General features: G+C 36.6%; 1 protein-coding gene across 15 annotated transcripts in view; it reads left to right on the forward strand.

Moving 5' to 3' along the window:
- METAP1D (methionyl aminopeptidase type 1D, mitochondrial) overlaps positions 1 to 24,025 on the forward strand; it is a 91,221-nt gene extending 67,196 nt beyond the window's left edge. For 4 of the 15 annotated variants that reach the window (XM_072612317.1, XM_072612312.1, XM_072612318.1 and 1 more), the window contains exons 2-10: positions 3,176 to 3,345; positions 5,373 to 5,522; positions 7,631 to 7,779; positions 8,419 to 8,461; positions 12,273 to 12,436; positions 20,382 to 20,479; positions 22,346 to 22,393; positions 23,303 to 23,381; positions 23,511 to 24,025. In XM_072612317.1, coding sequence (XP_072468418.1) covers positions 7,637 to 7,779; positions 8,419 to 8,461; positions 12,273 to 12,436; positions 20,382 to 20,479; positions 22,346 to 22,393; positions 23,303 to 23,381; positions 23,511 to 23,589 — 654 coding nt within the window. In that variant the 5' untranslated portion in view covers positions 3,176 to 3,345; positions 5,373 to 5,522; positions 7,631 to 7,636 and the 3' untranslated portion in view covers positions 23,590 to 24,025. Of the gene's footprint in view, positions 1 to 3,175; positions 3,346 to 5,372; positions 5,523 to 7,630; positions 7,780 to 8,418; positions 8,462 to 12,272; positions 12,437 to 20,381; positions 20,480 to 22,345; positions 22,394 to 23,302; positions 23,382 to 23,510 lie in introns of those variants that run through there. The other 11 variants (XM_072612313.1, XM_072612315.1, XM_072612314.1 and 8 more) reach the window with 11 other exon arrangements.
- Positions 24,026 to 25,297: the final 1,272 nt, after the last annotated feature.

Here is a 25,297-nt window from a genome sequence, read left to right on the forward strand (position 1 = left end):
TCAATAAATCAGCAAATGTTTATTAAGCATCTATTACGTGTCAGGCACTATATGAGGCACTGGAGATAAAAATAGAAAAGCAAGGCAGTCCCTGACCTCAAGGAACTCATATTCTCCTGGGGGATTGCAGCATGTTCCCAGATAGTAAATAGAAGATATATGTATGTATATGTATATGTGTGTGTATATAGATATATATATAGTTATTTTGGGGACACACTAACAGCATGAAAAGCAGAAAAGGACTTTTAAAAGGGAGCTGAGCCTTAAAGGGAGGGGTTCCAGGAAGGAAAGCTGAAGGACAACAATGCAGGTGTGGGGAGAAGCCTGGTGAGGGATGAAATATGGTGCTCCAGGAACCACAGGGAGACCATTTTGGCAGAAGCCTATGTGAGGGAAAGTAATGTGCAGTCAGCCTGGAAATATAAGTGATCAAACAAAAGGCATACAGAAATTACATGTAAAAAACAATAACAAAACACAAACAAAAGCCCAACATCTTCTCTTTCAAGGCTACAGATTGGATCCTTTACCAGAGCCAGACATCTCACAAATGTATGTTTCCAATCACAAAGCTCAATCTAACTGTATCAGTCTTTCGGAAAAAAACAAAACAATTCAGTAAAGAAAGACACCTTGTGTTTAAGAATGGCAACAGGGATAACCATTAGATAGACTTGTAAGGTTTACAAAGAACTCTCTTCACAGCAGCCATGTTAAGTAGGTAGTGTAAGCATTTCCCCCTTTGATAGACAAGGAAACAGGTTTATAGAGCTTAGTCATGCATCTAGGAAGTGTGGGAGCTAAAATGTTAATCCCACCTTCTGACTCCAGGTCTAGTGTTTTCTATTGTACTATACTGCCTTCTGTGTAGTCCTTTTAATTTTGCAAAGTACCTTAATGGGTTTTGTCTCATTTTAGACTGATCATAATCCTGTGAGGTATTTAGAAAAAGACAGCCCTGGAATGGTGATAAGTATGTTCGACTTGGAGTAAAGACCTGGGTTCAGATTCCACTTCTTATCCTTATTAGCTATGTGACCACGGGCAAATAACTTAACCTTGTTGTGCCTTAGTATCCTCATCTGTAAAATGAGTATATTCATCATATGTTCTACCTCACAGGATTGTTTCAAGTTTCAAATGAGGTAGTATACATAAAGGGTTTTGTAAACTTCAAAGTTCTGTATAAATGTCGGTTCTTATTATTATAACTAACTCATAGATGAAGAAACAGAAGCACAGACATGTAAGATAGTTTGCCTAAGATCACAAACTTAATGAAGGAAATAGGATTAGTATTTTCTTACATGTTCTTTCTTTTTTTTACTTAATTTTTTCAACTATCAATCATTTATTTTTTCTTCCCTCTCACCTCCCCTCAATGTTAAAAAAAAGAGAAGATAAAAAACTTATAACTAATAAACACAACTGAACAAATTAAATTCCCATATTAGTCATGTGCAAAAATGTGTGTCTCATTCTGCATAATAGTCTATCATGTCTCTCAGGAGGTAAATGGCATTCCTCATTATCAGTCCTCTAGCATCGTGATTGATGATTGACTTAGCCAAAATTCTTAAGTCTTTCAAAATTGCTTTTGTAATATTGATATTAAAGCACAAATTGTTCTCCTGGGTCTGCTTACTTCATTCTGTATCAGTTTGTTCAAATCTTTCTGGGCTTTTCTGAAATTGTCTCTTTCTGACAACACAACAGTATTCCATTACATTTATATACCATAACTTGTTCAGTTCTTCTCCAATTGATGGGCACCCTCTTAGTTTCCAGTTCTTTGTTACCATGAAAAGAGATACAATAAATATTTTTATACATATTGAACTTTTTCCTTTTTATTTGATCCTTTTGTTGTATTGGCCTAAGAGTATCACTGGAATAATACTATGTTCTTTCCACTCTGCTACTCTGCTCCTCATTTGTATGGTTTAGTATATGGAAGGAACATTTAAAAAAATACTTTAATAAGGTTTCTGATGCTTTTACATGTTTAAGTCTTTTGAATAACTGACATGTGTATGTGTTTTAACGTTTACAAAGCATTTTTATATACTTTATCTAGTTTTTTTTTTTTTTTTTGACTCAGAACAACCTAGTGAGGTAGGTGCTATAAGTATTCCCTTTCTACAGGTGAGGAAACTGAGTCCCAGTGAGATTAAGCTAAGTGACTTACCCTTGGTTCACATCTAGTTAGTGTTGGAGAACACAGGTCTTCCTGGCTTCAGGTTCAGTGCTCTACCACCACCATGTTGTCTTTCTACTGGTACTATTTTGTTTAGTCTTATCAACTCTTTTAAAATACTAGTTAATGCTAAAGCCAGTTAGCAAAAAACAAGCCTTATTTTGCAGATGAAAGTACTTGAAAGAGCTCCATGAAAAAGACTGACTTATTGACTAGCCAAGTTGGCATGAATAATGTCCTTTTCAAATCCAGTTAGAGACTTGATTTCTGAGACCATTTTATGAGAGGATGCTGTGCTCTATCCCTCTCACACTTACTGTCTGAAACTAAGTGGCTTGTCTGGTCTCTTGGATCTCTCAACTGCACGGTCCAGGGAGTCACTTCTGGACCCGTTAATGCCATCTCTGTTTTGTGCTCATTACCCTTTTGTGTGAGTCCCTAAATTTTTGCCATGTCCGTTATTCTTTATCTGACTCAAACACTTACCACTGTGTTTCATTGTAATGCCCCACTGTATACAGCTTAACACATAGTAATCTGATCAAGGTCAAGGGGTCCTGCTGGCAGCTGGTCTGTGTAACTGGGAAGAAAATCATTCTGAGGGTGAAATAATCCAAACAGGAACCTGAATCAAGGGTCCTCTTGGTTCTGTCTATACAGGATGCATCCCACAGAATCTTTCCACAGATCTGATACATAGCAAGATGGTTGCAGATATTTGTGTTTCATTAGAGAAGTATTTTTTATTGCCAAACATTTTTAAAAAAACTATTAGCTAATAAATATGCTACAATAGTATACAAAGTAATGAATCTTATGGGCCAAAACTCATTGTGCTATCTGCTTTCCTTTTCCATCTGGGAAATTGTCTTTTGGAATCAAATATAGAATAATTTTAAAATATTATACATTATTTTTAGCCATAGCGATGCATGTGTTTCTTTGTTTTTAAATAGACATTTTTTTCCCTCAAAGGTCATGTGACTGGCTGTCCTAGAGTTTTCTGTTCACCTGTCAGTCCTTTCTACTTACACAAGCAGACAAGCAATCAGCAAAGAAGATATTTCTTTTTCCAAAGACAAAAATACACATCTAATAGGATAGTTTTGCCTGCTGCAGTCTCTTCAGCTCATCCAGTTCCTCAGGTACTGTGAAGCTTGTTCTCTGCCACTTTTTGTAGTCCTAGAAAGGTTGGCTGCACAAAAGATCGAGTATATTGATTTGTTCTCTTGGTAGTGAGGACATATACATCATGTGTCTGTTACATGCTTTGTGATTTGACATTGAAACAGTCATTTTGGAAGTTCTAATAGGCTCTTCCAGGCAAAGGATTGAATTTGTTCACTCTAAGCCAGTAACTCCTCCACACCATTTGAATTTGCATTCCTTCCTTGAACAAGGCACATATCATGTTTGTTTGTTTGTCTGTTTGTTAGAGCAAAGATTTGAGTTCTGAGTTGGGGACACCACAAAGAAACGGGTTAAAACTGACACTTGATATAGTTTTCTGGAGCCCTACTTTCATGGTTCCATTATTATTGCTGCTGCTTTAAAATAATTTCTATAGAATAAATAAAACAGGATGTCAGGCCTCCAAGTGTCCTTGAGATTTTCAGGGATGCAATCCGTACAAAAGGCTATTGGTCCATTTTTCAAAATTCAGTGTAAAGGAAGTGTAGGAATCATGTGGGAAGAATCAGAAAAGCTAAAAAGGAGGAGACGTTTATCACAAAGGCAATTATTTTCTTTTTTCTTTCTTTCAGTATTTTTCCCCTCATAGCAAATATATGATACAAATATTATATTTCCTAAAAGTTAAAAATACCATCTCATTGATAAAGTTTGCTAAGATTGTGTACACCAACAAAGCTATTCCTTTTCCAGGGCAAAGTACTTTCATCTCATAGAGAATAGGGGTTTAGCACTTGATATTAACCATGAAGGAATAAGAATTTAACTTGTTGATTAGAAAAGAAAAACTTATAAAAACGGCAATGCATTGTATTAGCATTGCCTCAATAGTAACCATTGCCTCTGCTCTTGTTTGTAGTTCTGACTTGAGCAAATCGCCCAACAGAACTGGGTCATGGTCATCAGTTCTTTTAGGGAGACCTACTGTAGTCTCAGAAGAGCTAGCATTTATTTCTCCACAATAAAATAGTGACAAATCAGAGCTGTGAGTTGGTGATTGAAGCAGAATGCTCTTGGAGGTACTTACAAAATAGAGAACTTTTGAGGTCCTAAAAATTACATCATGTTTTTCATAGAGAGGAGGAGACATTAACCTCAATGCCATTCAGTATTTCCCCTGATATTTCAACTCAATAGTGTTGTCTTCCTCAGCTTCCTGTCCTAAATTTCTGTGTAGTATTATTGTGTACTATTAAATCATATTTACATAGCAATTTCTATAAATAGTTTGTAAAGTGCTAAGGAATCCTTTGGGACTGAAAGAAACTTTGTATGTAGAATATTGTTATTTATTTTCTGAATCCTGCCCAACAACTTGTGATAACTAATGTAGAATTTTCTAGGAGAGAGACTGTGTACTTTTTAAATGAAAAATGATAGAAACATTACAGGTAATTTTGATTTAAGGGATCTGTATATGTCTTTTACTTCTGCCTCCCCCTGTCCTGTTACTCTTTACATGGAAATGATTGCAAAGAATAAGAAAAGGGTAACTTTTTCAGTGAACTTGACAGCCATCTTTTTAGATATATCTATTCAGAAATAATATTGTCAGCTGCTAGCTTTTGTACAAATTTTACATTTATGTTAAATTTGTGAAAGTGCTCTTATTTAACCATTTGGCTGTTTTGAAGTTCAGTGGTATTTTTCACCAATGATGATGATATGAAAGTTTTCCATGGAGTTAGGAGTAAGAAAATGAAATTGTTTGTTTTGACCAGAAGTTTACTGTAGTCTAACTTGGATCTCAGCACCATGAGGTTAACAGAACATGTGAAGTCAATCCTAACAGGCAATGTTAAGTTCACAAGGGCAGTTAAAGAAATACTGAGGCAGCCTTGAGGGTTTGTTCTTTGGGCTTAGGGAGGTCGATGCTTCAACAGGAAGGGCAGTGCCATGAAGCAGAAGGCTGTGTCTGAGAAAATGATCCCATTGTCATGCTCAGCGTTCTGATCTTCATTTTCAATCCTTTTTCTTCAAGCACATAAAGAAGCCAGACTATGTGACGACAGGCATTGTACCAGACTGGGGAGACAGCATAGAAGTTAAGAAGGAAGATCAGATTCAGGGACTTCGTCAAGCTTGTCAATTGGCCCGTCATGTCCTCCTTCTAGCTGGAAAGAGTTTAAAGGTAGTAGCTTCATGAGAATTAAGTAGACTGTCTATTTATGGACACTTTCCTTTAAAAAAAATTACCTTTTTAACTCTTTTAATGTATATCTAATTTGTTAGCTTTGGTGGGAGGAGAGAGGAGGAAGGTTACATTGATTCTGAATGAGTATTCAGAAGATAATTTTTAATGCATGTGAAATTTACTGGATGATCTAAGGTTAAAAAAAATTCTACAGCTGCTTTTCCCCAAATAAGACTTAACCAAATGGATCAAAAACATACTGTCTTCACTTTGAAACTCTTCCTATTTGCCCTCAGTTTATATTTGTTCCTTATTCCTGTTTTTCCTGTCATTTTTGTGCTAGATCTCATCTTCTCCTTTTCCCTTGATGTTTGCTTTTCTCTGGAAGATTAATTATAATAGCTCCTAGTTATATATGTTAACAAAACATTTTGTATACATTATGTTGTTTGATCTTTGCAACAACCTAATAAAATTGTTGTTCAGTTGTGTCCAATTCTTTGTGACCCCATTTGGGATTTTCTTGGCAAAGATATTAGAGTGCTTTGCTTATTTTAAAGATGAGAAACCTGAGGCATACAGGGTTAATTGACTTGCCCAGGGTCACAGACCTAGTAAGTGTCTGAGCCTGGAATTGAATTCAGGTCTTTCTGACTCCAGGCCCAGCACTCTATGTACTCTGGTACCACCTAGCTACCCCTGGACAGTACTAGTATTGTTGTCCCCATTCCCCAGGTGAGGAAACCAAGGCACAGAGACATGATGTGACTAGCCTCATCATATAGCTATTGTCAGAAACAGGTCTTTAACCTGTGTCTTCTGACTCCACTCTCCTACACTCCCTCTGCACTCTACCATTAACTGGAGCACATAAAGCTCTAGCCACCATCAGAGTAGCTGTGTAGTTATGTACTTTTGCAATGGCTCCCACTATCCTTTAGTGGTCTTTTGAATAGCAGAATTCTTCAGTGGTTATCTGGAATATCCTGTGGTTCTGAAAAAGTTGATGTAGAGTTTAGGTAGAGGGACTTACAAATGAAATTATATTCATTAGCACCTCCTTCCATACAGGTAAGGAACTCTTAGAGTGAGTAATTGGGTGAAAGTGATAGTCCTTACCCATGAAGGAAACAATTGTAGCAACAGTAGATCACTTACAACAAAGAATGTAACTTTTCTTATCCCAACTTTGTGTGTTATAAGTTGGGGCAGGATTTTCTTCCCTTATTCTTCAGAAAATTCTCATGCACTCACAAAATTATAAGTTTGAAGGGTTCTGGAGCAATTAAGTGCCTTCTAGTGGGGGGAAGGGGAACTAAGTCATTTGTGAAATGGAGAAATAAAAATACATCAAAAGCTGAACCCCTCATTCAGTAAGATATTTACTGAACTCTCACAGAGGGCTTGATACTGTATAATTCTACCAGATGCTTATTGCACAAAATATGGATAAATAGGTATACTAGATGCTTCCCCACAGTTACAGAAAACTGATAGGCAAGAATAAAATTATGTCCTTAGAAACCAGATATGAATTTTTAAAATTCACCCAATAAAGCAAACAGCATTTTCAAAGACTGTTGTTAGAAAATGGAAGTCCACAATCTTCACACAATTTCCATCAAACCCAATTTAAAATTTTGTCTAGATTAGGGGACACAAGGTTGGCCTAGTTCTCTAACTTTATCATACAAATTAAGCCCTTGATTTCCAACATTACAACAACCCTGGAATTCTGACCAGTGGTGAAAATGGGAGAGAGACATTGTCTAAGAGCACATTTCAAGGAATAACAGGGTACGATAACATGTGTACTGTTTAATTGCATATAGAGAATTTCCATGATCCTTCAAATTAAAAAAAAATTCTATTTTGTAATATGTGCTGTTAACAGTATCATATACTCACTTAAGCAGCATGGTACAAAATTTAGGTCACTATTAAGACTCATGAAAGCCATTAAAATATTGTATCTATGGTTTTTGGTAACAAACTAGTGTGAAACAAACTTTATTGCATTTCTTCTGCCACAGTCACATTTATTAAATAAAAAAAAATCTTCAACTGTCTCAGCATACATTTAAATAAAAAATTTAATGTTTTAGGTTAACATGACAACTGAAGAGATAGATTCTCTTGTTCATCAGGAAATAATCCGTCACAATGCCTATCCTTCACCTCTAGGCTATGGAGGATTTCCAAAATCCGTTTGTACCTCTGTAAACAACGTGCTGTGTCATGGTATTCCTGACAGGTATTCATTTCTTAATAACACATTGTTCCCCTGCTCACTAAAACCTGAAACCAAGATCTACAGCCCATGTTGAAAGACACTGGTTTAATTGAAACCCACCTGTAAGCTTCCGTAGTTATATGTGGTAAAGCACTGATTATGAAGTCCTAGTGCTTCTAATTTGACAGAACACTTCTAAACCACAGCTTAAAGTCTCTTGAAGAAGCATGTAGTTTTAAAAAAGGGGGGAGGAGAGAATGGTGGATTTGTACATTAAATGTTTCTTTAAATCACTTTAGGTTTTAATGACGATAATGATCTGAATGTATGCAAATATTGGCCATCATCCCTTGTTTTGGCTACATGCAAAGAAATACCAGGCCACCAATAAGTAGGGTCTTTTGATGAGCAGTAGGTTTTCACACAATGACAATAAGTTTGAATTAGATATTTCTTGTAAAAATCCATGTGATTATACTTGTTCTTTTAAGTAGCAAGAGCTGAAGATTAGATATAGTTATTCCATTTATTCCCTTCTCCACTCCAAATTATCTTTGTGTCTCATTGGTTTTTGTGATGGTAGTCATTAGGTGTTTATTTTTGTGCTTCTTTTATTGAGGCCTGTCTATCACCATTATTTTTTTTCTGTTTATGTTTCAGTCGACCTCTTCAGGATGGAGATATTATCAACATTGATGTCACGGTGAGTAAATCATATAAAAAAATAGTCTTTGATCAACTTCAGAATTGCTGGTAGCAACAGGAAGAAGAGTAGATTGAAAATGTGGAATGCACAGATGGACGTGGTGTTTACTTCTAAACCCAGGAGCAAGCAGCTGGTTTCCTTTTTTGTTTTTAACTCTGTGTTTATTCCAACGAGACCCAGGCCTGACTTGAATTTAGGGCTGGAATCAGATGCACTGAGATCAATGTTGGCCTAAGTGAAATGTCAACCCAATCCTGCTATGTGTCATGTTTTTGAGAAGGTGTAATTGTTATTGATCCACTGTGTAGTTAATGCAGAGCGCCGCAGTACTGGGCAGCTGCTGAAGATAGATATGTATGAGATGAGCTAACATGAAGAAAGCCAGCATTTTTCCTTCACTCTGCCAAGATTGATCTTCCTCTTCCTGCTGATTTTGAGTGGGGCCTGTCATTATCTTACTCTGTCATTAGAGGCTACATTGGCCTGTGTATGTCAGTCTATTTGGACAGCAACTCTTGTGCTAGCAGTGTTCCCTACATTTATTAAAATCTCCGAAGGTAGTGTTGTGTTCCATTTCTGGTATAAAGAGTCTTGGACTCTATCTCGTTCACAAGCAGAGAGCAGTTATCCCTATGAACTTAAGTTTTCACCAAATGGTTAATAGTGGTACTTTTAAATAACAAGGCTAAATCATCTAATATAGGAACTCCAATTATAGAAATACGAAGCTTTTATCTTTCTCTTAGCCTTTCACTATTGTCAGAGTTGGATTTATTTATTTAGGCTGTAGCAGTTCATTTTGCTCAAAAGGTGATTCATTTTTAAGCGATCTTCAGCTTCTTCATTGCCTTAAGTATATAATATACATCCAAGTCTTAAGAAATCATAAACATCAGTTGGTAATTATTTGAGGAAGCTAGCACATGCATTTTCATTTTATGAGGAAATACTATGAATACCCTTACATTCTGTCCATACACGTATAATCATTTGAAGGGGGGGATGGTACAACTGGTACCTTACTCTTTGACTGAATTAAATCAGTTGTTTTGAAAATAGCCAGTTGTCTGAATTAAGTTAGCCTCCCTCTCCTCTTGGGAATCTCACTTTGTGTGTAGGCATAGCCAGTAAGTCTTTTGTAGTAGATATCTTAGTTTTGGGATTGATACTATTTTTCATTATTTTACTCAATCTGAGTTTGAGCCTCTAGCGAAATTTTTGTATCCTGTTTAGAATACTTGAAGATCCTATTTCTTCCCAGTTAAAGAATTGTGTTTTTTTAAAAAGGTATTTTGTAAATTATACTTTAAATAAAACTTTTTCCCTAATTAGCTGTTTCTTCAGCCATCACCTGATTTGCGATTATTAATTTGTTTAATCATGCCAAATAAATCGTGACTATTTTGAGTAAAGTCATCCTTGGTGTCTCTTCTTTGGACAGAGAAAGAGTACTATTTTTTTGGATGTTTACTCAGAATTTTTAATGTTTCTGATATCTAATTGTCTTCAGGTTCACAAAACTCTTTTAACAAAGTTAGTACTTTCAGGTGTCCAAGAATCCAGAGAAGTCTGATATTTGCTTGGAGGGAGGGCTACATTTTCTGATTCTATAAGTTTTTCACAGAAAATACACTTATGATTTATTCCTTATATCTAAGAAGAAAACATAGGTTTTCCTTACTTCTTTTCATTGATCTTTTAAAATTAAAAAAATCCAAATTCAGAGAAAAAAATACCATGATATTTTGTGTATGGGAGCTATGATTAGAGACAGTATAGTCATTGTAGAGTCTAAGATATTGTTATTATATTTATAAGTTGGCTCTTTAAAATGATCCTCTTCAGAACTACCAGAGAAGAGTATTTCACACTAAATGAAAATTACCTGATCATTTAAAAAATGTTTTGCTGCATGCATTGCTACATGATGTAATAGACTTTAGTAATAGCTTTGTAAAATTTCTCATATACTTGGAAGGCATTTCATTTAGCTCATCTAATCTTTACATTGTCAAAAAATGAATTATAAAATCAAAGTCTTGCCCTTTTGTACGTCATTACTGTTCTAAAACATTTTCACAATAATAATTGTTCACTTTTCCGTAGCACTTCTGGTTTATAAAGTGCTTTCCCTTTAATGTCCCTGTGACAATGGAAGCATATTTTATAAATGAGGAAACTGAAGTCCAGAGAATTTTAATGACATACTCAGGGTCACTGAGCTGATGAGCATCAGTACTAAGCCATGAATCTAGGTCCTCTGATTCTAAGTTTTTTGTTTATTCTACTGTACCAGATTATCCACTTTGTCAAATTAGATGATAGATGTAAAAATACTTTGAAAAGTATAAAATAATAGCATATAGACGCAGTATGGAATAGAGCATCAAATTAGCGGTTGGAGATCTGAGTTCTCCTCTGGTTCTGCCACAGATATGCTGTGTGATATAATCTGAACCTCAATTTCCCAATCTGTAAAATAGGATCATAATCGTTTACCTCATCACTAGGCATTTGAAGACACCCTGTTGAGTACTGTGAGAAATTACATAAACTTGAAGTCTTATTATTAATTCAGACTTCACATAACTAGAAAGATCAAGCACATGGAACTAACATATTCCTCATTTTACTTTTGCAAGGAGACACATGACACATAAGTTGATATCAAAAATTTATTCCAAAATACAGCCTCCAAATATGAGAAATGACAAAGAGAGTCAGCCACTCTCCTCTACTCTCCATGCCAACAGTAATAGACAGTGATCCCTGATGTTCAAAGTGATGGTGATCCTGAGCTCACAAGGTCTTACTTTGCCTTCTTAATCACTAAAAGACAATAAATTATGTTCACCATCATTTTAGTTTTAAGTACATTTTGCTATATTCAAATGTTTAGCTTTATTGTTCAGCAGCATTTTTCTGATTTCCCTATGTTCCAATATTTCTGTTACATAGGTAATTTGATATGTGACCTTGGACTTTAATTTTCATACCTATAACAAGGAGGCACTAAACTTGATAATCATTAAAGTTTCATGTTGCCCTAAGGTTCTGTGATTCTATACCTCTTTGTTTACCGGATTCTTTAGTTAACCAGAAAACATCATTCCCTAAATTTTCTAGATAAGCAATGGTCTGCTGTAATGTAAATCTCAAATATTCCCAATTTTACTGGGAATGAAATAGTGGCATTAAATTACCCTGTTGTGTGTTAAGGCACTGATACATTTTACACATTTCTTCTGGTAGTAATATCTTCACTTCTAAAATGTGGAATTGATAAATACATAGGAATACATGGGAAATCCTAACTATATTAAAGAAATTATTTCTAATATATCAAATTGTCTTAGTTTTACAATCCCCTTTGTGCTAGCCATGGATCAAATTCTTTGCTCTTTAGTGGTGAACAACTTTACAATATGGTGTTTGATGATGAGGTTATTATACTCACCAAACTTTGTTGTACCCAAAGATAAATCTGTAAGCCAAAATGTTCAAATGGCATTACTAATCGCAGTGCTAAAGAACAGTGGCATACTATTAGTCCTCTGTTTCTTTTAGGTTTTGCATTTTTACTGCATAACTACATTTTAAAAAATCTTTCAATGAGGTCCAGTATTTTCATCCTATATTTTAAAGATAAATTTCACATAAAACTGTTTGGGAGACTGGGAAAGGGCAAAAGGGAGATGTTGGGGACACATAAATCTATGAAAATAGATTCGTAATTCATTCAAAATATACATTTTATTGAAAAAGTGAATTTGACAAGTAGAAAACATCTTGACATTTCTACCTGTAGGTCTATTACAATGGCTACCACGGCGATACTTCTGAAACATTTTTGGTGGGCAATGTGGATAAATATGGTAAAAAGTTAGTGGAGGTTGCCAGGAGATGTAGAGATGAAGCAATTGCAGCTTGCAGAGCAGGGGCTCCCTTCTCTGTAATTGGAAACACAATCAGGTAAGCTTTATACTGACAAGTAAAGGGAGGGTTGGCAAGTAGGACAAAGGTTATTGGTGGTTTGGTATAAAACTGATGACATGTTTTATGATTCAGAACCATCATTTCAGTCTGATATCAGTATGTGAACTGCCAGGCTGTAATGTTGTTCTCTGGGTAAGAAAAGGTTTTTAAAAAGTGACTTACACTGAGGTCAGCAAAGACACCTATGGAAACAGAATGTGTCTACAAGGCTCCCTTGCTTTTTACTGAGCACGTTCATTCTGTTTTTGTAGTTTCCCTTTTATATAAAACTGCAGAAGTTACTATATAAAATTGACTAAGAAAACAATACGTGTCCCAAAATTCTGAAAATGGTGAGGAAGCGGAAAGAAAGGTTCATTTTTAGGAAGACTCTAACCAAAAGGTGTCTCCCTATTGTAAAGACAACTAGGTGTTCACCCTGGAACCTTACCTTTTTTACCTTCTTACCTTTTAAAACTGAGGTTAAACGAATAACCAGAAGGAAGACCCCTTGTCCTTTTTATGGACAGATCCATTTTTTATTGTGAATCATTGTTTGTTTACACATAATACTCCAGAGAAGTATGATCCATTAGGCTTATTTTTGTGTATATGTATGTTTCTCTTTTCTAAATTCAAGCTGCTTCTTTTACCCATTTTTGGATCTTTTTTTTTTTGACAAATGTTGCCAAATAGGGCCCGTGGAGTTGTTTTTCATTAAAAGGCATCATATTTCACTGAAGATGATCACATTGGTAGTCTGTGAAAGTGCTTTTCTCATTAATATAAACTATTGAATATATTCTGTTTGCCTAAAAACATGAAAGGCTTAGTCACCTTGGAAGGATGCTATCTTTTTTTCTTTGTGAGCCTTCAAATACTTAAGAAAAAAGTAGTAAGATATCAGTTATATGTATTTATAGATTTTAAAATATTGTAACAGAGTCTGCATCAAACTTTAGTAAAATCTCTTTGGGTTATATCTGAGAAGCTTTTATTGAAGACTTTGAACAAAATTGTGTTTTTGACAGTCTTAAATTATAGGCTAACTAGCCTGGGAAAAAAAGGATAGTGTCTTTCTGTTCTTGCCTAGGAAATGTTGAATCAGACCCCTACTGGGAAAAGAAATTTAATGCATATCTCACTATCTTACTGTCCATGAATGTAATAGAAATGAATTCAAAATGCAGTTTTATTTTTGCAAATGGGATGAGTCGATAGATGCACCTCATATTTGTGAACACCTAGGGTTCAACAAATTTACTGGTGGTACTCTTGCATTTTAACCAAATTTATTCTTCAGTAGATGGGGGCATAGAACACTAGATTCTTATTCAGGCATTCTATCGAGCTCTGCATTCATGGCTGTGTCTAAAGGGCATGTCAGCCTTTGATTCTCTCTGAGAGGTAATTATCCTTTTCCTGTCACGGAACAACAAATGATAGCTAACTACAGAGGCACATTTGCAGTAGTCACATTCATCAACTGCAGAAAAAAAATTCAATTTAATTGTGCAACACAGCTGCACATAGGCTTTTTGAGCATTTCTGTTGTTCTCCCTGTCTTGCTTTTCCTCCCTCCAGATCTATTTTTTAAACTTTTTTTCTGGTTATTTTTTCCCCCTTTTTGTCTCTTCTTCCATTTTTACTCTCTGTACTTTCTTGTTAAAGTAATTTTCCTTTGTGGCTCTCATTCTTTTTTCCCCATTGAAGGCTATGAATGTAGAAAATTATCACAATTACTCATATAATTGAGCCTCTTTGTAGCAAGTGCAACTCCGGTAGCCTTTCTCCATCATGAAAATGGTTTCATTATAGGGTTTTTCATATTCTCTGACACCATCTACACAGAGGAACAGGCGTGCAGATGAGATGTACTAGGAACAGGGTAGATCAGTAAGGTCACAGTAGGAATAATTAGCTCTGCTATGGAAAGAGCATCTAGGCCTTTTACTGCTACATAAATGTACTGTCCGTGGCTTTTAGTCACAAAAAAACTTACTAACAAATGGAGCTCCCGCCTACTACTTTGAAAAAAAGATTTGTATCAACACTACAATTTTCCATCATTAAGACTAATAACACAGAGCCTAGTATACATCAAGGGGAATAAAAAGAAAAATCTCACATTCAAGTGGCGGCTGGGTGCTGACCTTTGTTCCCTTTTTTTGTGTACGACTTAACTCTTTACAAAAAAGAGCCACACGCCACACCAACATGCAGGTGAACTCCAGCTAGCACTAGCAAAGCATGGCATTCAATTGGAAAATCTGATAAATCTCCATGCAGGATAATGCATTTCATTACATATTCACTACATTAATTCTAGCTATATTAAAAAAAAAGGAAGAGTAGAATTGAAAGTGACATTGGATTTTTAGCTATCTGGATGCAAAGGTCAGTTTTCTCAGACTGTGAATTTGCATGCCCAGGCTTCTTTGGAAACCACATCAAGCCTTGCAACTGCATTCACAAAACTATATGAAAAATAATAGAGGATGAACTTTTTACTTTTACTGTAGTACAGTTTTATTATTTAAATGCATTATGTATGCCATTTGGAGAAGAAACTGAAAAATTATTCTGATAAATACTTGCCCTGGTTTGTTGAAGTATAATGTTTTTGGATAGCTATTATTTTGCCTTTTCATATGCAAGCAAAATTGTAAGAATAACAGTACACCTAGAAACAGACATCATCCATAGCCAGAAAAAGAACTGGGCAACATTACAATCTGCAGGTTTACAAACCTTTTGACTCAGGCTCATTGTTTGCTAAAAGGCATTCATCATCCTTAGCATACTCTTCCCCTTCCACAATTGATCTTAGACCACTCATATCATGAGAAGACCATGAATTTGAGGATTTTTTATTAATAACTATATTATATACCATACATGGAGGACTTCAACACTAGGATAGGCTTTGGAATTCTGTGAGAAATGAAAAACAGTAAGTCTCTAGTATTATTGGACAAAACAAGAAATTGTTGACAAATGTACCTTTGTTAGGGACATTAAGGGCACTAACTCGTTGCACCCAACTACTTGCTTGAAGATGTTATTAAGTTATCATTTGTAGATAGATTTGTACCTATAAGAATGTTGTAAAGATACAGGTTTGTGCATTCCAAATATTTTACAGTTCAGTAAAAATAATTCATACTCATAAGTGTAAATTCTATGATCAAAGTCTCAATAAATGGTTTTTAAATGTTTAACTCGTAAGTATATGTTTTGATACTAATTTAGAACAATATAAAGCAGATTTTTAAAAATAATCTGTTTCTATGAGATTATGCACATTTAAACAATAACTGGCTCAGGCAAAATAAGTCATTTTAATGTCATCTGTGATAGATTTTCCTTGACAGCTACTGTAAATTACAATTACACTGCTTCTCTCTGCACTTGAAAGTAAGCATTGCAATAAATTATCTTTTATTTCAATCCATCATGTCTGCTTTTCAGAAACAGAAAACCTCAAATAAAAGTTCAACAGTATTGTAAGAAAAATACAGTAATTTGTGTTCCAGTTTGAAACAAAAAAACATACCATTCTTTCAAAAAACAATTGTCAGTTTTCAAAAATATTACTAATTATACTTAAACATTACTTGTTATTAAAGGGTCCCTTGGACTTGTACATTCTTTCAGTCAAAAACAAATACTTAATATAAAAATATCTTAAATATTTCAGGTGGGATTCTGTAACTTAGCAAATCAGGTACTGTCAACCACTTCAAAGACATATTTAAATGAAAAACCAGGATCAGTATGGGGGTTATTATTGTCTATTAGCTTGTAACAAAAATTCATTAAACCTATACCCATATGCATCCTCTTTTTTTCTTTAAAGAGTATAGCCATACATTTACTATTCCTTCTTCTAGTTGGAGAATGCATTTACAACTTTTAAAGTGGAAATGAAAGCTATTAAATAAGCTCAGCCTTACTTCTTCTCAAACACACACACACACACACACACTTCAACCAGGAAACACCATTTCAGTTGAGTGTGAGCTTTTTTTCAAAGAGAATTAGACTAAAGAAAATTATCATGAGATGAAAATCTCTAAGTGAGACATTTGAAGCTGGAAACTAACTAAAAATATGATATAATAAGATTAATTTAAAATATATTTCAAGAATAAAATGCATGAAGTTCTATTATATCTGTCCCTTTCTTCTATCCCTACCCTTATTCCCCCACCTCCCAAAAGCCTATATGAAGAGCATCAAATTATGAATGTGCTCAGAATATTTGTGGGCAGAAATTATCCTTCCAAGTGCCTTCCCCTCCCCATTCTCTCTCTCTCTTTTTACTTAATAGTATTTTTTCCAATTGCATGTAAAGATAGTTTTCAACATTCATTTTTGTAGGATTTTGAGTTCCAAATTATTCTCCTTCCCTCCCCTCTCCCCAAGACAGCAAGCAGTCTACTAGAGGTCATACATGTACAATCATGCTATACATAGTTCCACATTAGTTCCCATTTCCTTTTAAATCAGAAAAAAATAACTATAGAAAAGCTAGTGCTGACAATTTTAAATTCAGCAAAGGTAGATTTCCATCGATAATGAAATAGATGTGATACTCCACTGTCCAGGGCCAGAGTAGCATCCTTGCATTGAAATAGGTTCTGGCACTGCCACTTCTGGTACCACAAAGGAACTGCATCTAATTCTCACATCTCAGTGTTGCTTGCACTGCCATCTTCATTCTGATGAACAGTCAGGAGGAGTACACTCACACACTGGACTTTTCCTGGTCAAACAGTTACACAATTTGTTCTAGTGCTAATATGAATGATATTCTCCCTTGATAACTCCTATACTGTCTGTGCATGCAAGGATAAAGAAGGCAAATAGCCATGTGATCTATTAGTTAAGTATCACCAGATTGTTCGAGATAGTCAGTTTAAATACTCATCACATGGTTGTTGCTGAGGTTTTTTGCCCCTTTGTCCTCAATAACTGAATATAAATACTAAATCCCAATCCCAAATGAAAATTCACGGAAACAAGGAGTCAGAAGCATATGCTGTGCCTCCCAATCATCAATCATTAGGGATGATATAGAGTGGATGGATTCAACAAAGGAGCCAATCTTACTTTTTTCTGTTCTTTCTCTTTCTTTTCGTCTTTGTATTCCTTTGACCTCTTTGTATTCCTTTGACCTCTTTGTATTCCTTTGACCTATGTAGGCATCCATAATGCGTACATTCAGTGATATTGCCAGAGAAAGACATGCTAGTAGAATCAAGCAAATGAATTGTTATAGGAAGGTAAACTCAGAATGGCTTTGGCCAACCAGGTATTCCCAGAATCTCTAATGGATGGCAGAGGAGAGCTCAAAGACTATTTTACAATGGACATGCTGCTTCTTTCTTTAGAAATGAACAGACTGGTTTGACTCAGTTTTTCCTTTTTCTTTTGCAATACAGTCTTAAGATTTGGAAGTGATGCATGCCAAGCATTCAAGACCCTGACTGTCAGGTTTTGTTGTGTTTAGGGGAGGGGGGGGAGAAGGTGGAAGCATGGTGGAGAAATAATTCAACAGGCATTTGTTAAGCCTTTCCTGTGTGCCAGACTTTTTGCTAGGTCATGGGAATACAAAGGCCAAAATAAAAACAAACCAAAACGGAAAAAAAAAATCCCTGTTCTTAGGGAGTTTACATTGCTTCTGGAAGAAAACTACAGATAACTAAACAGAAAATGTATGCCAAAAATACAAAATAATGTCAGATTGTGGAAGAGAGGGAACTTCCCTTCTGATATGGCTTACTAGAAAATACGTATCTGGAGGTGGATTTTAGATAGAACCACCCATATATCTACAGTGTTTTAATTTAAGGTTTTAGAGAACTTTGCTCACAACCACCTTCTAAGATGGGTAGTGCCAGTATTATTATCCCCATTTTACAGATAAGGAAACTAACTTACAGAAGTTGAGTGATTGGCACATGATCACATAGCTAATAAGTATCTGAGATCAGGTACAGATCCAGGTTTCCTAACTCCTAACTCCTCCATCATCCACTAAAACCTATTGCCTCTCAATAGACCCTAATAACTAGGTGTCACCATAGTACATAGAGGGCCAGGCCTGGAGTCAGCAAGCCTTATCTTCCTGAGTTCAAATCTGGCCTCAGACAGTTAATGGGCAAGTCATTTAACTCTGTTTGCTTCAGTTTCCTCATCTGTTAAATAAGCTGGTGAAGGAAATGGCAAACTGCTCTAGTATCTTTCTCAAGAAAACTCCAAATGGGATTGCAAAGAGTGGACATGACTAAAATAATTGAAAAACAACAACAAATGTTTCCCTGACCAACAGAATATTCTCCTCAGCTTCTTTGTTTCTTCATCTGCAAAATGAATGCTTTGTCAAGTACAGTTACCTTCACTGAGATGAGTTAGGAATGGACTGACACAAATATATGAATTCCAGTGGACTGCATTTATTTTAAAATACCTGGTTCTTGTTTAATTTTTACAATCTCTCTTCTTCCTTCTGTATTTATATTTAGCAGTGACTTAATACTTTTGCAAATCCAACCTTGGAAAAATTTGTTAATTGTGCTAAGGCTTATTTGACCAAAGCAGAAACTATAAAACATACAATGAAGCTTATAAGGTTTTCATAACCCTTTGGCCTGTACCGTAAGCTCTGTGTTACATTCTTCTTTCTGTAATCTCTTAGACTAAAATTATACCTGAATGAGAGAAAAGGCCCGGAAGAGTTGAGCAGCTAGTAAAATTGCCACAGTGACTTCAGAATAGATGGTTAAGAAGCTTTGAGTCCAACTCAGCGTCTTAAAGAAAAGTCAGGAGATAAAGGCTGAAAATGCTTTGAGGCAGTGATTGTGTCAAAAATGTTGAAGATTCTAGCTCAAAAGCATTGTTTGCATGTTAAGCTAGTGCCAAGGGTCCATTTGAAACCTTTGTCCCATGGCACTAGCAAGGACTATAATTGTAGTGCTTCTAAATCCTCTGGACCATGATTCATGCAGGGTAAATTTTCTCAATGTGCCACAAAGCCCTTCATCAGCATGAAAATATAAGCAGTTAATGGAAGGTGTATAAGTACTTATCTTTCCAGTACTCACAGAAATAAGTGTGTCCATTTGATTTCAAAAACATGGCTTTTCAACCTTTTAGATGAAGTTTTTTTGTTTGAATGTAGATCGTATACTTAATCTAAAAAAGTGCAGTCTAAAGCATGTATATGTGTGTTACTCATCTTCAATGAATAGTACTGTCTAGTTTATATATTATAGGGATTAAGCATTTTCTATTAATTTTGTAAATGATATAGGACTAATGTAGGGTTCCCAAATGATCACATGGTTTTGGTATGTTTACGAGAATACTGACAAAAAAGATCTGACTAGATATGACCTGCCTCTTTACAAAATATATAATTCTTTGGAAAAGACTAGAATGAAAAGAATCAGGTAGGTGAAGAGTCAAAACATTTTCCAATTTATATTTCTTTTCTGTTTTCTTCAAATCAGCAGTGACTTATGTATTCTTTTAGTGAATCTCAGACAAAAGGAATGTAGATTTTTGTGTTCTGAATTCTATCTGCATAACCAGTATATGCATTCAGTATCTAGATATACTACAAATGCTCTGAAGTTAAAACAAGCCTCTTTTAAAGCTTTGCTGAATGAAATAGGGGGAACAAACCATAGAACCTGTAGGTTTTGTGTATGCCAGTGTGTGTGTGTATGTTTCTACTTTCCAAGCAAGTTAGAGAGTTAAATTTATTCAAGCAAACTAAAGGAACATTAATGTTATCATCTAAGGAATATGGTTACTTTTTTTAAACTTCAGAAGACTTGTTTCTAAGGGGCCATGCTTAACAAGAGTCTGCATTGAAATGATTATCCCTAACATTTGTAAAAATAATACATCTGATGTTTGGTTACTTTTAAAGCCGAATAACCTGTGAAAATGGGTTGCAAGTCTGTCCTCACTTTGTTGGGCATGGAATAGGATCCTACTTTCATGGACACCCAGAAATTTGGCATCATGGTAAGCAAATAAAAGTAGGGGAAATTAGAAGAGTAAAAACTATGCCTCTACAGACAATCCACTTGAACATCTTTTAGCATAAAAAAAGACCAAAAAATACCACCCAAAACCAAAACTGCACACCCATAAAACCCTATTTTACTCTTAACCATCACATTATATTATTGGACTAGTGCCCTGCAGTTTTACAATCTTAAAATAAGGTTTATTTTTTGCTTTATGTCTTCTCCTGAAGGGTGCTTGGCTGGAAGGCAGAGGGGGATATTTTTCTCGAAAAAAGTTGCCCATGATAAAAACAAAACTCTACTGCATCAATATCCCAGCATGCTCATATGACTGTTTTCTGTTTTTCTTTTTCTGCCCTCTTTTCAAACTGCTGACTGTTGTGGTTAAACTTCATTACATCCTACTCAGCGCTGACAGCTGATGTATTTAGCAGCATGTACCTACCTCTTTAGTGAGTTCTAGGTTGTAACCCACCTCCCTACTCCTCCCTCCCTCATGTTCCTCTATCACCCCTTGCTTTTCACTACCTGTAGGTAGAGTGTGCCTCTCCAGTGTGGCAGGGTTGAGGTGGGGGAGTGGTATGGAGATGTACTGAGAGTGGTGGGAGTGGGGAAAGGAAGTGATGTTTTGGGTAAGACTGGTGGGTTATAAAGGAGGATATGAGCAAAAGTAGGAGAGAGGAATGTATGGGTGTAGTTATAGAAAGAGTTCACTTCTGGTCCTGATATTTGCCTAGAGTTTGTGGCAGGGAAGAGGGTGGGGAAATCACATGTGGGCACCAAGCAGCCTTGCCTCAGTTTTCGAAACTTTAGAGATTTCTATGTCCCCAAAAGAGCCCACCTTAAGCTGTCCAGTGTGAGCTCCCTGGTCACAAATTCTCTGGCCACAGCTTCTCATCGAGGGGCAGAGATGGGGGAGGGGAGGCAGTACTTGGTGCCATATTATGATTTATTTTTTTTAAAGATAGTCTTTCAGATCAATCTACAGGAATTAACCATCTGGAAGAAATTGTGCTGGTGTAACCGAGTAGTTCAGAACCCACACTTGCCAGGCATTGACTTTCTTTCTCCTTAAGTGCACCCTGCAATAGTGTCCTAACAGATATCTAGCATCTGAGGCTTGTAGAAGGGAGTATGTAGCAAAGAGGCTATAGAGGTTCCCGTGGAGGTGCTGAGTGTCCCCAGACTCCACCTAATGCTGCTGGGGAGTTGCCTATATAGCTCTTTCCAACCCAGCCTTCCCACCTGGAAATCATTTCTCAAGGTGATGGCCACTTGGGTCATTCCCTCCTCTCCTCCCCCCCATATTGGAAACCCTGATAGACTCCCCACCCCCACTCCATCCCTTGATTTGAGCAAACTTTTTTCGAGGTGTTTTCTCCCCTCCCCTTCTTTCACCACAGAGTCACTTTATAGCTTTCTTTGGCTGGTTGAGGAGATTGGGGCAAAGAGAGAGTGAAGCCACAGTGTAGGAGTGACTTTTTGGCCTTCCAAAAGGGGGTAAACTGGGGACCCGGAGTACAAGAAGTCTTCAAATTTATCTAAGCCAAACCGTTGTCTTTCCTTATAACCCTGAGGCTTCCGGTGGATTTTTCTTGGGGCGGGGGTGGGGGTGTGGGGCTGAGCCTTGGGCTTTTATATACCTTCAGTAGTTATATACTATCTCCTTGAAAGGTGAGTTAATTAGGATAATTTTTTTTCTGTTTCATCAGATTCTCACTCTTCCAAATTTAAATTCTCCCTCTCCCAATTTTTTTTTAAACGCACACGTGCAATGTAGCTTTTTGAATAAGTGTTCCAAACTCCTAATTATGTTTCTCTTTCTCTCTTTCCTATCCTTCCTCTTGCTTTTCTTTTGTAGCGAACGACAATGATTTGTTGATGGAAGAGGGGATGGCATTTACTATAGGTTAGTCTCCACACTCAAAGTCCCACACCTCGCTCCTCCCGGGTTTTCTTCTGCACGTCGTGTAAGCGTCTGTTTGTCTGTCTGTCTGCTCCGCCTCCACTGAGCCCTGAGGCAACTAACTCGGGCTGGAGCAAAGCCACTCATCTTCCTAAAGAGAGAACTCTCTTCCATAGTAAATCTTATTAAATCTAACTGCTGGAGACTTATCTTCCTAATTCAGACATTTCTCCAGCCCCTTTTGCAAACGGCAGCCGTCCAACATCTAATTCTCTTTTCAGTGTAGTGTTATGAGTTTGAGGTGTATGTAACTCTCATTTTTCCTCGATGCTTGGATGGTTTGTGTCTGCTCTCCCGTTTTTTCTCCAGGTCCGAAAATGTCCTGTGCCAATTTGCTTTCTGCTTGTTTAATAACTGCTGGATCTCCCATCCAGATCTCTCACCCATACACTGCTATGGAAAAGTACTGTTTTTCCCCCTAAGTGTGACTTAATGGCAAAGCAATTAGAGGAAAATAAGAAAATTGTTATTTTGCTGATTAATGAACATTTTGAGCATGTTTTAAAAATTCAAATATTTTTAAACTGTTTGATGTGTATAAGAGGGGCCTGCGTTTTGGTGGTGATTATCCACAGGGTCTTAATTAAGGCTTGATTAAAATGCCCTCTAAAAAATGAGATGGGTAACTTCATACATGTTTAAATGCCTTAATGTTTCTTCTTCCCACTGTTTAGTTGGTAGTTTAATATGAAAGCAAAATTTCAATTAAAGAAACCTTACAAAATGACAACATGAGCCAGTGGGGAAGTACTTGGAAGATAAACCTTTTTATAAATCTTTTGATAATGAGCCCAAACAGTGTTTGACAAGGATCTGATGAGGTCACTGAAGTAAATATTTTTCCCATTACAGAGCCAATCATCGTGGAGGGATCCCCTGAGTTTAAGGTCCTGGAGGATAAATGGACTGTAGTCTCTACAGATAATAAAAGGTGTTTAATTCGATCTTTTTCCTTCTTTGTTTTATTTCAAATTCTCCAGCTCTCAGCCAGAATTCTGGGGTAAGGTCTCAACACTTCTAACCTACATAGTTCCTCCTAATTGTTCAATGTTTATTTCAGATCAGCGCAGTTTGAACACACCATCTTAATTACATCTGGAGGAGCCGAAATCCTGACCAAACTGCTTGAAGAATCTTAAGAGCTGCATCCAGGAGTTCTTGGGGACAGCGATGCTCTAGGGTTTTCTAGTTTGAGAAGGGTTTAGAAACCCATTTGGAGAGTTTTTAGAAGACACAATAAAGTCAGATCCAGGAGAAAGAGTAGCCTGCTACCTAGAGTTTTCTGAAAACTAATTTGATTATTGGGTGAGGGATTATAGTTGAAAAGTTTTGAAGACCACTCCTCGGAGGTTTGGGGAGTGTGAAGTTCCACAGAACTTGCCTCCCCTCCTCCTAATTCGGGGTAAGAAGGAATCAGGCTGACACTTTCTTGTCTGCAGTCTCAAATTCCATTGGAAAGAAACAGGGAACTGGCGAATCCTCAGGAGAGGACTCCCCAGAGAAGCATAATTCTACTTTGTAATTAACTAGCATTTCCTCGAATTGAATCTGCAGAAGTAAAAGTGTTTTAAACCAGTTGTTTTGTGTTTTAAACTAGTTGTGCATGGTGCCAATACAATGTTTCTCCGATAGTTTGGGGTAAAGTGGTAGTGTTTGAACTTTTTGTTTCTAAACACATACTTGAGTGCGCACACACACATATACACACACACACACAAAATACTTCTAGTTGTGGCTTTTCTTTGGTGAGAGACTTTTTAAAAAAAAGAAAAATCCCTTTGTACTTGTACATAAGAAAGTGATAGAATCCTACCACTTTTTCTATTGCCAGTGCCTTCCAGTATATCAGGTGGCTTTTATTCAGAGCTAGGTTATGGTTCATTGGGGGGTTGTTTATTTTTGTCAGCCAAATTTTGAAAGGAAAAAATAACACCTTGTAAATGAGGAGTTTGTTCCAAACGATCCCCTTGGCTGAGGGAATTAAGTCTGACTATTTCAATAGGACTTCTAAAATGCAGAACTTGTCTCGGCTGCTTCTCCCCAATCCCCTTAAAAAAAGAATCTACAAGAGCACCCAGAGGAGCCTTGAGGAGCCTCAGACCCCTGCTGCCTTGGAGCTGAAATTTTTCCTGACCAAAAGGGCAGAGTTTTGAATTCAAAATTCAAATAGGACTTGGAGTCCTTTGAAACAAAAACTTAGTTAAAAAACAAACAAACAAACAAAAACCTATCCCGAGATGTCCAAGCCAAACACATGCATTTGGAAAGTGTGCAGTGCCTCTTTTTACATATAAAGTGTATTTTTGTCCATAAAATCATGAACTAGACCCTCCATTCCTCCGACTAAGGGTTACCCCTTTCTGTGTCAGCCTTTTCTGAGTGATGAAATGACTTCTGACTGGCGGGGCGAGCGGTTTCTGGCAGGGTGGAGGGGCTAGATCGTATCTGAAAAGCTGGGTTGGGGGTGGGGGACAGTGTGGAAATTAGGCGGATGGTGGCTATTGGATTTGACTTTTGCTTTGTCTTAAGGGACTAATCTCTCACTTGAGGGACTCCCCTTGTACAGACCCTGTATCCTTTTAAAGATCTAATGTCTTGCAAAACCAAACCTCCAAACCCAAACGTCTTTCCTTGTCCCCTTCTCACTCAGGCTGTCCACATTTCACCTGCCTTCTTTTGAGACTGCAAGGCCTTGAACTTAGCACACCAATTGGGAATCCAATCGATTTGGGGGAGGGGGGTATCTTTTAAAAATAGGAATGTAGATACTTTTTTCTGGAAAAACTTGATAAGCAAAATTTGTGTGCGTATGTGCCTGCGCTGCATTACTGCAACTTTGATAGAAAA

This window comes from Notamacropus eugenii, chromosome 5, assembly GCF_028372415.1.
Source record: "Notamacropus eugenii isolate mMacEug1 chromosome 5, mMacEug1.pri_v2, whole genome shotgun sequence".
Lineage (NCBI taxonomy): Eukaryota > Metazoa > Chordata > Mammalia > Diprotodontia > Macropodidae > Notamacropus > Notamacropus eugenii.